Source organism: Phalangium opilio, unplaced genomic scaffold, assembly GCF_054372755.1.
Source record: "Phalangium opilio isolate 3A_F unplaced genomic scaffold, DU_Popi_V2 ptg000046l_1, whole genome shotgun sequence".
Lineage (NCBI taxonomy): Eukaryota > Metazoa > Arthropoda > Arachnida > Opiliones > Phalangiidae > Phalangium > Phalangium opilio.
In genome coordinates, this window is record NW_028324169.1 from 2,685,234 (window position 1) to 2,696,261 (window position 11,028).

The following is an 11,028-nucleotide window of genomic DNA, read 5'->3' on the forward strand; positions in this document are numbered from 1 at the left end:
ACACACAAACCAAATCGGCATGATAGAAGGGGCATATGATAGAGCTGTATATTCATAGTTATATAGATTCATAATATGAGGGCGTAGAAACTCTTGCCCTTGACAGTGATAAATACATTGTAGGCTGCGACGCTAAAACTGGCCAGGTAAATTTTCGGTCACATGACTCTCCTTTAATTTTAAAGTTTGGCCTCAGTCACTGGCTGCGTTCAGTAACACTCAACGGAGGCTCCGTTGAATGCGCATTCGCCACTGAACGATTTTTGGAACTTCCGGTTTGACGTCATGATTGTAAGCGAAGAGGCATCGAAGTCATCGGCTGTAAGAGCCGATTACTTCGTTGAGCAACGCATTTGTGACGTAGCAGCAATGGAGGAAACTTATCTCCCTGAACGATTTCTAGAAGTTAATTTGATGGATAATTTCGGAAATATTTATAAAATCGGTGTAGCAGCGACTGAATGCGAATGAATAGTGTCTGTTAATTATTTTATGAATTTTTTTCGATTGTATCTATGAAGCTTAAAAAGTTATTGGGTTTTAAAGCTTAAGCCTTGGCTAAGTTACTGGTCTGAGTTTGCTCTTATTTCAGCATAGCAGGTCCTCGCATATCCATTTCCTCGAACTGTAAGCAAACGATACAACGCAAAGTTTGCAAAAAACCGTTCAGTAGCCTAATACGTCACATGACATCACGTTGATCAACGGAGCTCAACGCCTTTGGTCTCCGTTGAGCGTTACTGAACGCACCCACTGTTGGTTGTACAATTACCCAATAAGGGTTCGCGATTTCGAGTGCGACTGGCGCCATTTGGAGTTATTTTAAGTCAGACGTTTCCATTTCCCTAGAAAGGTAGTGTCATAAGTGAATAATTAACTATAAGTTAGACAGAACTCATAAACTGTATGTTAACAGCAATTTGCTTAAGCCAAAAAGACCGCCAGTAAAAGCGGCACACAGCGACTGAATCTGGAACTAGATCAGGGATGCCGCGAAATGCATTGTTGGAAAAATTACGTAATGTTTTGAGGAAACTCGCGCGAGGGAGCAATCAGAGCATGCGCGAAGCCGCGACCGTGGAGGCTAGCGGAGGAGATTTGATGGCTCGGCGGCGACGTAAGTTCGTAAGCCTCGGCTCATTTTTTCTATTTATTTTATTAATTAACTTAGTTTTTACTTTTATTTAGACTATAATTTTAAACATTAAGACCTAACTTAAACTCGATCAGAATGAAATCCTATTCGGAATATTTAGTTATTAAATGCCAAAGTGAACCTCACCTAAATTCAACCAATATCGACGACATTCATTACAAACGCACAATGCTTTTCAAAGAGACTTTGGATAAGAAGATCCATGAAATTTTTTCGGAAGAACTAATTAATTATTTTATTGAACAATCCATGAAACTAAAAAGCAGCTTTAAGGTGGCAAAACCAAGCGTTCCAGCCTCTAAAATGAATCAAGAAGACCCAACAACTACAAAACCCCGAAAAGCAAAGCCGGTAATTTCATTTGGACAGCTAATATCATTCAAATTAGACTTCTTCAAAAAGGCTAACTCTATGAAGGACCGCTTTTATCATGAGCTGATTAAGAATTCTTCTAAGAACGTAAATTAGGATGATTCTGAAAAGATTTTTAACTTCATAAGCCGAACGGTTAATGAATTTTGTATTGAAGAGGTTAAGAAAGCCCAAGAAAATTCAGATGATGGACAAATTTCCACACCAGACGATATTGCGAGTGAGGAATTTGAGCTCGATGAAGCTTTGCTTAACAAGCTGGAAAATGATGCTGTTGAAAAGTATGCGTTTGGCCCTGAATATATCAATAGTGAGTTAGTTAGAGTGGGGCAGTATTACTATTTAAACGGTGCAATGATGACTGAAGAGCCAGTACAAGTACTTTACAAACTTGCTGGTGGGTCAATAGGTCAAATAAAAAATGTCACGAAGCGATTAAAAGAAAATCCTAACTATACAGAAGCGCAAAAAATAAGAGAAAGAAAAATATACAACGTTGTTAAACTAGTTTGTCAATCAAAAGAAGAAAAAGCGAAGAACCTTCGAATTTCTTTAAAAGTAAGAGATTATGGTAAAAATGGAGGTCTAATGATTCCCAAGCCAGAATTACTACCATTCATTCGTTTAGTCATTAACCTAGTCAGGAAGTACACTTCAGTTGAGGAATTTAAACTTAATAAACTAAATATGATCAAATTTTGCAAAGAAAAAATTCAAAGCAATTTAACTACGCTTTGGGTTTTGTTCTGTAAAGGCTTACCCGAAGGCTGTTCACCTTGTGATGATGGCGTGAAAGATTTCTTTTGCTGTGTTTCTTCGCAAATTAATAAACTCCCGCATTCAAGAATTTATTAGCAGTTACTTGGAAAGTAGTTTGAAAGAAGCTTTGAAACTTGGAAAAGGAGGACAAACACTGCGTGACAAACTTTATGCTGCTGTGACTGAAAATAAGAAACTTAAAGAGGAGAAAAAAGTGGGGTCCACTAAGAAAGAACAAAGAAGCAAGAAGAAAAGCGATAACATCAATGAGGCTGAAGCACCAAAAAAGAAAAGGCAAAAGACCAATAATATGATTGAAAATCCTTGTGATGATATTTCCGACGGAGTGTCAAGCCAAGTTCAAGTGGAGATGAATAACTTCAAAACCAATTCACCAGGGAAAATAACCAGAAAGAGAAGAAAACCAAAGCAATGTAACAATAAGCGAATGAACCAAGATGATGCCAACTCATTTACTAGTCAAAATGTTGATGTCACATCTGCTTCTACAAATATTAGTAATCCATCTAAAACTACAAAGGATTATAACACCAAAACTACACTTAACGTTAATAAACCTCAAAATGTGGATTTAAGAAGAAGTAAAAGAATGCGTCAGATTAAGTTATTCAACGATTAAATCTTGTGATATTAATATTGTTCCTATTTTCCTTCTAAAAATTGTGATAAAATTTTGTGATAGCAATGATAATAATATGATGGAAAGCTGTCAGGCCAAGTTTAAATGTGATAATTTTTTTCTTCAATAAGAATTAGTTAAGATCTTTAAACGTTTTGTTTTTATTTTTCTGATTTTAACATTTCAAAATGGAATTAAAATATGTCACTTTCTCGTAAATATAAATGTGTGTCTCGAATGTCCTTATTGCTTGCATTATGGCCGTGTATGTTTCCAATGCATAATATTGAGGTTAAACCTGATTGGTAGTTCAAACCAGATAGTTTACTTCCAGTAGCATATTTTATCTGGGAGAAAAAGCTCTCAACAGAGCTTCCATTCACACGAAGAGGCGCTAGAAAGTAGTCTGGAAACCTTGATAAGAAATCTTCGGCCAATCCAATCATACCAAACACGCAAATTCTTAAAAGGTCCCAAGTTTGCCAGCTTAAGAACTTGGTCTGTTTTGGGGAGGTTAGGACTAACTCTTCGTTTTCCAATTCTTCCTTAACCCAATCAGAGAAATATTCAAATCCTTTTTTAGTACTTTCTAAGCAGGAAGTATCATTTATGCTTATTTTTTTGTGAGATAAAAGTCCTTGCTCAAAAATCTGATTACACGCTCGCAAATAGTCATAGGTCAATTTGGCACTCTCTTTAGCCTCCTTTTTCCCTCCTGGTCCATAACCGAAGTCGAACAATTCGGATAAAAGCGGTTACTGCTGCATTATTTTGCTTGGCGTTACATTTAGACGAGTCCAGGAGTCTCTAATTATGTAACTCGTTAAAAGACCAGGAACAAAACGAGTTTCGTTACGCTTGAATCGTGCTTCTTCTCTGCGTTTCAACGCTTGAATATCTGACCATCCAAATTCAACTCCTCCCCTTGAAAACTGCTTTGGTCCTTTAGGCTTGGTCGAAAATAGTGCTTGCACCATACTTTTAAGTTCATGCGAAGGGCACACGACCCAATGAAGCTTTTGTCCAGAAAGAAAAGGATTTTCGAAGCATGGTTCTAACGTGATATTTTCTACGTCCGTTGGAAAAGGTCCCTGATGTCCCAAAGTACGCTTAATTAGTGACAAATTCTCACTTGCTCCATCACAAACCAGGCACATAGTGCTAAACGAGTAATTATTTAAAGCATCCAGTGTCTTAAAAAGGGCATCAGCCACAAAGTGTTGGGGAAATGAATTTGCCGATGTAAAATAGGGCCCTATTAAATGGTAGTCCGACGTTAAATCTCTCCATATGAACTGGAAAATATACTGAGTAGCAGCTGGGGTATGATCTTTACTTTCAAATACGTCATTTAAATCGTTATAATCATCTTTTTCCATGGCAAACCCTTTAAATTCGTTAGATTTCGAGTTCCATATGATTTTATCAATTACCTTGACTTCGTCAAAGATAAGAGCACCTTGTCCTTGTGGTTTTCTTTCACCTTTTCGCTCCTTTTCATCTTGATAGGCACGGTACTTTTTCTCCTCCATCAGTAAATATTCTTGATTAATTCCTGGTCTTAAGCTTAACTTTTGCGATTTTCTTTTTAATGTCTTCTCGCAAGGAAGCTCTAAAATATGAAAATTCTTTAGAGCATTGTATGCTGCTGGACTACGGCTATAAACAGCTAAAGCTATTCTCAATGTTATTGCACTCCATCGGTTTTTTTTCTTCCTGTTTCGCATTTTGACTGGTCGCCTAAAAATATTTTCTTGTCCTTTTCTATTCTAGCCTGAGAATCTTTTTCCCAAACTCGCTTTAAAAGCTGTTTCTTCTTTTGAGATAGTTTTGTGTCATTCAAAACGGAATCAAGCTCTCCTTGGCAGCTTTCATTTATGACCGTCATCATTTCTTCCATTTCTGTAGCCTGAGACTCTCCAAGGTCAATTTCTTTCGCCTTTAATTTAGTTTCTAACTTCTTCATTTTGCGACTCAGAATACTTCTTGCTTGTCTCAACCTTTGAAGCCTAACGTTTTTACTGGTTGGAGAAAGATTTTTTAAACCAAAATTGCTGGTGATTCTTTGTCTTTTATATATTCTTGTAGGCGTCTCTTGACTTTTCCTTTTCTTTGACTTGGCTAACAAATTAGTAACATAAGTGCAGTCCTTACATTTCTTAATACACTGCTTCGTCGGTTTGTCTGGTGTGTAATAGACCATACATTTTTGGGATTGATATCGCAAAAATGGGGTTTCCAATTTCTGCACTGATGAAAGAGTGGGTTGATCACTGGTAAGCTTTGTAACAGTTATTCCAGAGCAAAATATGTTCCCACTCTTAGACGATATTCTTTTTAGTACTGCGATGAAAAGACCCGAGTCTAAATTGTTGTCATTCATTAAAAAAGTAAAATGTTCAACATTTCTAAACAAAGTGTGCAGGTTGGTCTCTCCAGTTTCGCTAACTATTAAGCAAATTGGCTCTAATCCAGCTCCCAGAATTCCAGTCGCAGCTAACCTGGTGATGAGAAGAAGCTGCTTTCCAACATAGTCATCTTTAACCTGAAAAGAATAAAATTTCCTTTTAAGTCACTCAATTCTAACATTTTATTTAGATTACAAATTCTAACCTCATAACTAAGACGTAATTCATCTTTTAATTCAAGCAAATGTTTCTCCGCTAATCTCTGATCTGGATTTCAAATCTGAAGTTGGGAACGAAACATCACAAACATCTTCAGTACTTGTTTGAATCTCCTGATCACGAACAGTAACTGGAACTGGTTTATTTTCCAAAATCAGATTTCTCGTCGACGGTATAAAGCATTGAATAGCTATTGATTTGTTTGATTTCTGCCGATTACTAAGTTCATCAACTGAGTTTTGGGTTGGAGTTTGTGTAATTGTTTGAGGTGGGAAAAAACACTGGCATGCAGCGTCTTTTAAAGATGATGTACTTTTAACTTGTTTAGCTATTAAACGTGTAGCTTTTTGTTGTTCCCACTGTTGTTTAACTTGCTCTTGCAAGATTAAATTACATTGGGTTGCAACATTTCTTGCCTAAAAATGATATACCAATTAAGCAATATAACAACACTTACCATGTTTTGTAAATGTTTATTTCACCTAAAACTATTAAAATCAGGCCCAATAACTAAAATTGTCTAAAAGGCGAGAACTACCAGCTTTAACAGACGACTGTGTCAGCTGACTTTAGTGATTTATATTTCTACCAACAGGTGTCAGAGCATACATTTTTTCTACAAGTACAAAATCTACAATAAGCACATTGCCGTTAACCCAAGAGCAATTAGCTTGTCCAACTTATAGTTAATTATTCACTTATGGTAGTGTCCATCTCCCCTATACCCTCCCGGAACATTCTAGACCTACCCTAGAGGAAGGGGCCACAAAAAATTATAGCGGAAATAGACCTGGCCAGTTTTGTTGATCACGTGATTTTTTGAGCTCCATAATATTCCTCAGTTTCCACTCCCTATTATAAATTATCTCTGGTTCAGTAAACAATTATCCAAATAGTACAAAACGAAACTCCCTATTGTAAATTCTCTCTGGTTCAGTTAACAATTATCTGAACAGTACAAAACGAAATTGTGGCAAAGGCATGAGTGATTTCAAACGTAATGTTCATTTTTATATCCTTGGATTTCTTTGAACGGGGGTTCCATAGTAGGACCAACTTGCGTGCACTGTTTTACTTCGTACTTAAAGAAATGGTGCATAATTTATAATTGTCTCCCTCGTTAGAATTGAACTACTGGAAGGAGTAGGAGGATTTGTACTACCTCCAAAAATAACTGGTAACAACGGATCCCTAGATGGCCGATTGCTGAGTAGGATCTGGAAGCAAAAAACTTTATATGTTCGGCCAAGTGTTGAGATTGATTTGAATATATCGCCATCCTGTGAAACATCAGAAACCAATTTACTGTACAGTGACTTAGAAACTGGAGAGAGCGATGACGCGGAGTTAGACAAAAACAGTTTGTCTCAGCTTCCAGATATAGAAATAGAACATGTCAAAACTTCCAAACCTTCTGATGAGAAATTTGAAGTTATGAAAATAAATAATCTGAACGAAAAGTCCACTGCGTTTGGACATGTTACAAATTATGAAGAACCTTCTACGTCGAAAGCGTACCTCACATTTTTAAATCTCTTGGACAACGAAGGAGCCGTTGAGAACGTCAGTGAAAATTCGCAAACTGAAGAAAATTTTAACGAGGTTAACATTTTAGACGAACTTTCACCAAACTCGAGTCAAAACGATCGTGGCCCAAAAATATTTCCCGAGGAAGGTCTCACCGAAAATCAAAGTGAAGATCGTATTGTCCTAAAGGAAACTTTAAAACAATGCCTGAAAGAATTAAACAAGCAAATAAACCATGAACATATATCGTACTTCAACGTTAATAGAAGAAATGTTTTAGAATGTTGCTTGAGGACTTTAAAAAAACCTGAAGTATTATTCCACCCAACGTTTAAAATAAACGTTATCTTTGCCGACTCTTCACTAGTTGGTGAGGGTGCAATAGATGAAGGTGGACCACGTAGGGAATTTTTAAGACTAGCAATGAAAGCTTTTATAAACAATACTGCAATATTAAGCGGGCACGAAAACTACAAGTTCATTAACTTCGACTCTACTGCCTACAAAAATAGGTATTGTTTTTATTGTGGCCAGTTTATTGCCATGTCACTAGTTCATGGTGGTCCTGGCCCCTTTTGTCTGGCTGAGACAGCTTATAAATATCTCATTGGAGTCCCAAATATCACACCAACGATCGAAGATATTTCAGACCAAGATATAAAGGAAAAATTATATGAAATCCAAAAAAGCGAAACTCTTAACGACTTGCAAAACGCTGCGGAAACAATTTCAGACCTTCGGTTTCTGGCAGGCTCTTCAAAACCAGTATTATCAATGAATGACAAATTCAAACTCGTCGCTGATGTTTGCAGATTTTGCGTTCTGTCTTCCAAAAACGAGTCACGACAGCAAATGACCGACGGGTTAAAAACCTTGGGAGTGTACGAAAAAATGGTTCAGTTTCTAAACGAATTCAAAATGGTGTTCTGTTTTAGTGACATCAAATTGACCCCAATTGACTTCTTGACTTTGTTATCAAAAATTGAATTCTCAGAAAAAGAATCAAACAAATACCTAATCGAATGTGACGTAATTTCTTACTTCAGAGATTACGTTTTTCTAAGAAATGATGACACAAAATCACCATCTTTAACAGACCTACTGAGATTTACAACCGGATTGGAATACGTGCCTCCATTAGGATTCGATTATGAACCATCTATTGGGTTCTTGCATCATTCTGACCCCAAAGAAGCTTGTTCATTACCGAAGTCAAGCACGTGTGCCCTGCGATTGGATTTGCCAGTTGTGCATGCATCTTTCGAAGACTTTTGTGAAAACATGGATCTAGGTTTGCTTGAAGGAGTAGCATTCGGGTTCCCTTAGTATGTAGGTTTTTCGAAAGTGAATTGTATGAACTTCAAACGTCGTTCTACACTAAAGTTTCAATAACGTATTGTTTAAGTTATTCCCCCAAACCATAAGTGATTTTAAGCGATTTAAATATACAATATCAGTATCATATTTGAAATCCAGAAAATAATTTTTGAGTATCACTTGGATCAGAAAATAACAACATGTAACTTAATTACTGAACATTTTCACCGTTTGAAATTTTTTTTACTGATTTTTGAGATGCGACTTGTCAGCTGGAAAACTCCATTGAAGTCTAACTTCAATACAGCAGTGTTGGGTTATGGATCAAGATCCCATGGTTAGACAAAATAACTTTCATGGTGTTTAATGTTATCATATAGATATGGGTAGCATTAGTAAATAACTTTTATACCTTCGTCTTTTTAATTCCCCATTAGAAATATTTTAAGTTTAAGGATGCCCTTTCATGGCAGAGGAGCTTCATCTTGACCATAGAGCAAAATATTTATTAATAACTATTAATAGCATTTATGAGATATTCACTGTGTTTTGTCCAATATGCCGTTCTGGCTATTTTGAAAACATTTCTATATATGTATATTAAGGAAATTATTGAGCTTAATAATTTCCCCGGTAAACAAATTCGTTTAATACAAACAGAGAAACCAAGCCAAAGGGGCGAGGCCGCCATTGGGGTATCCTCTTTCTCACCAAGAAGCTCCGCGTGTAGTTGCTTCTTGGCGAGAAAGAAGATATCACAATTGCGGTTTCACCCCTGGGTGTTGCCTTCTCTAATTTGTAATAAACGAATTTGTCTATTTCTTCATTCATTTTATTACCTTGATAAAATATTTAATGATACACGTCCAGTGACAATCACTTTTCAAAGTTCAATATAATTTACATCTCTTCAAGGGTTTTTCTCACTGTGGTATCATTGTTTATACAATTACAGATTTCAATAATTTAATTAAATTATGAAATAAGGCTGTTATTGGGCAGTGATTTAAACCAGGCCATATATAAATGGAAAATGAACTAAGTTGACAAATTATTTTTTTCGATTAGCAATGCTAAAACATACGTAGCATAATTTTGTGCAATTTTAACAATTAGAGTTTTACTTAATTTAAAATTTCTTGTTTTCTTAGTTCAATATTTTTGAATAACTGCTTAACACTTTGAATTGCTATAATACTATATAATTTTTTCATTATAATCTCAAAAATCAGCCAACAGTGTACTAGGATTTGTGTCAATACTATTGAACTTCGTAGAATAGACGCTACTATAACACTTCTTTTTTAAATGTTTGAGCAATTTCTAGTTGTAGTTCTTTAATGACTATGACTATGACGGTCAGTTTAAAATTAAACAGCCTTGGAGATGTAGTTGTCACGTGTAAAATATCAATAAGGTGCGCACAGAAATTTAAAGTACAATCTCAATCTTTTTCGGTTTTCTTATTTTACTACGTGTGTTTATTGTATTTTCATGTGAAATAAAGGAAAACATTTTTGCCATATTTACTACCGTGTGAACTGTTTTCGTTTAATTTAAAGCAAAATCGTTTTGCCATATTTGCTGTTACGCATACTTTCTTTAATTATTCTTACTTCCCTGTAAAAAATAGAAGCGACCTGCTTCACGTTCGATGTAAACATCAAATTAAAGTTTTAAATTGGCAGCTGTATTTCTACTGTTCCATCACTTTTGCAGACCTGTAACATGTCTTTAAATGTAGTCAAATTGCAGTTTTAAATTAGCAGCTAGATTTCTACTTTTCAATCACTCTTTCAGACCTGTAACATGCCTATAAATGTGGTCAAATTGCAGTTTTAAATTAGCAGCTGGATTTCTACTTTTCTATCACTTTTGCAGACCTGTAACATGTCTATAAAATGGTCAAATTACAGTTCTAAATTGGCAGCTGCATTTCTACTTTTCCATCACTTTTGCAGATCTGTAACATGTCTATAAATGTGGTAGAATTGCAGTTTTAAATTAGCAGCTGGATTTCTACTTTTCTATCACTTTTGCAGACCTCTAACATGTCTATTAAAACGGTCAAATTACAGTTCAAAATTAGCAGCTGGATTTCTACTTTTCCATCACTTTTGCAGACCTGTAACATATCTATAAAAACGGTCAAATTACAGTTTTAAACTAACAGCTGGTATTTCTACTTTTGCATAGCGTTTGCAGAATTGCGCTGCATATTTCTGCCAGGCTAGACAGTTAACAGTTAACAAACAGAAAATGTAGAAACGGCATTCAATTTGCAGTTCTAGAATTGCTGTGAAATTTTCCCGTTTTTTGAGCTGCAGAAATGTATCCTTAATGGTTACAGCGTGGTAGCGATGAAAAAGCGCGTATGCAGATGAATTACAGCTTAAAATTTTTGTACGGGAAGTCAACTTCGAGCGCTCCATAAATTTTTATCTGCTTCTGTTAGGCATTAATATTACTGCTTTGATTTTCCTAAAATTTGAATAAACAATTGGTTAGGCCTAAAAAGGCATCTTAAAAAAGCTTTACTCAATAAGATCTTTTGATCTAATACTGTGACGTCTCGATCCTAAAAATATTTAAACCACCATAAAAGATAGAAAATTGAAACATTTTTGGTC

The 11,028-nt window shown here is 35.7% G+C and overlaps 2 protein-coding genes and 1 long non-coding RNA gene across 3 annotated transcripts; 1 reads left to right on the forward strand and 2 right to left on the reverse strand.

Moving 5' to 3' along the window:
* Positions 1–987: 987 nt before the first annotated feature.
* Positions 988–3,152, forward strand: LOC149675801 (uncharacterized). The gene is made up of 2 exons (XR_016366680.1): positions 988–1,125; positions 1,189–3,152. It is a non-coding gene; the product is annotated as an uncharacterized LOC149675801 (long non-coding RNA).
* LOC149675803 (uncharacterized) lies at positions 3,070–4,613 on the reverse strand. Its single transcript, XM_089838659.1, has 2 exons — positions 3,586–4,613; positions 3,070–3,512 (listed from the first exon to the last, which is right to left on the reverse strand). Exon 1 carries the CDS (start codon positions 4,457–4,459, stop codon positions 3,683–3,685), a length of 777 nt encoding a protein of 258 aa, XP_089694785.1. The 5' UTR covers positions 4,460–4,613; the 3' UTR covers positions 3,070–3,512; positions 3,586–3,682.
* Positions 3,070–6,653, reverse strand: LOC149675802 (uncharacterized). The gene is made up of 4 exons (XM_089838610.1): positions 6,552–6,653; positions 5,655–5,970; positions 5,541–5,602; positions 3,070–5,472 (listed from the first exon to the last, which is right to left on the reverse strand). Exons 1-4 carry the CDS (start codon positions 6,651–6,653, stop codon positions 4,615–4,617), a joined length of 1,338 nt encoding a protein of 445 aa, XP_089694736.1. The 3' UTR covers positions 3,070–4,614.
* Between the last annotated feature and the right edge of the window lie 4,375 nt (positions 6,654–11,028).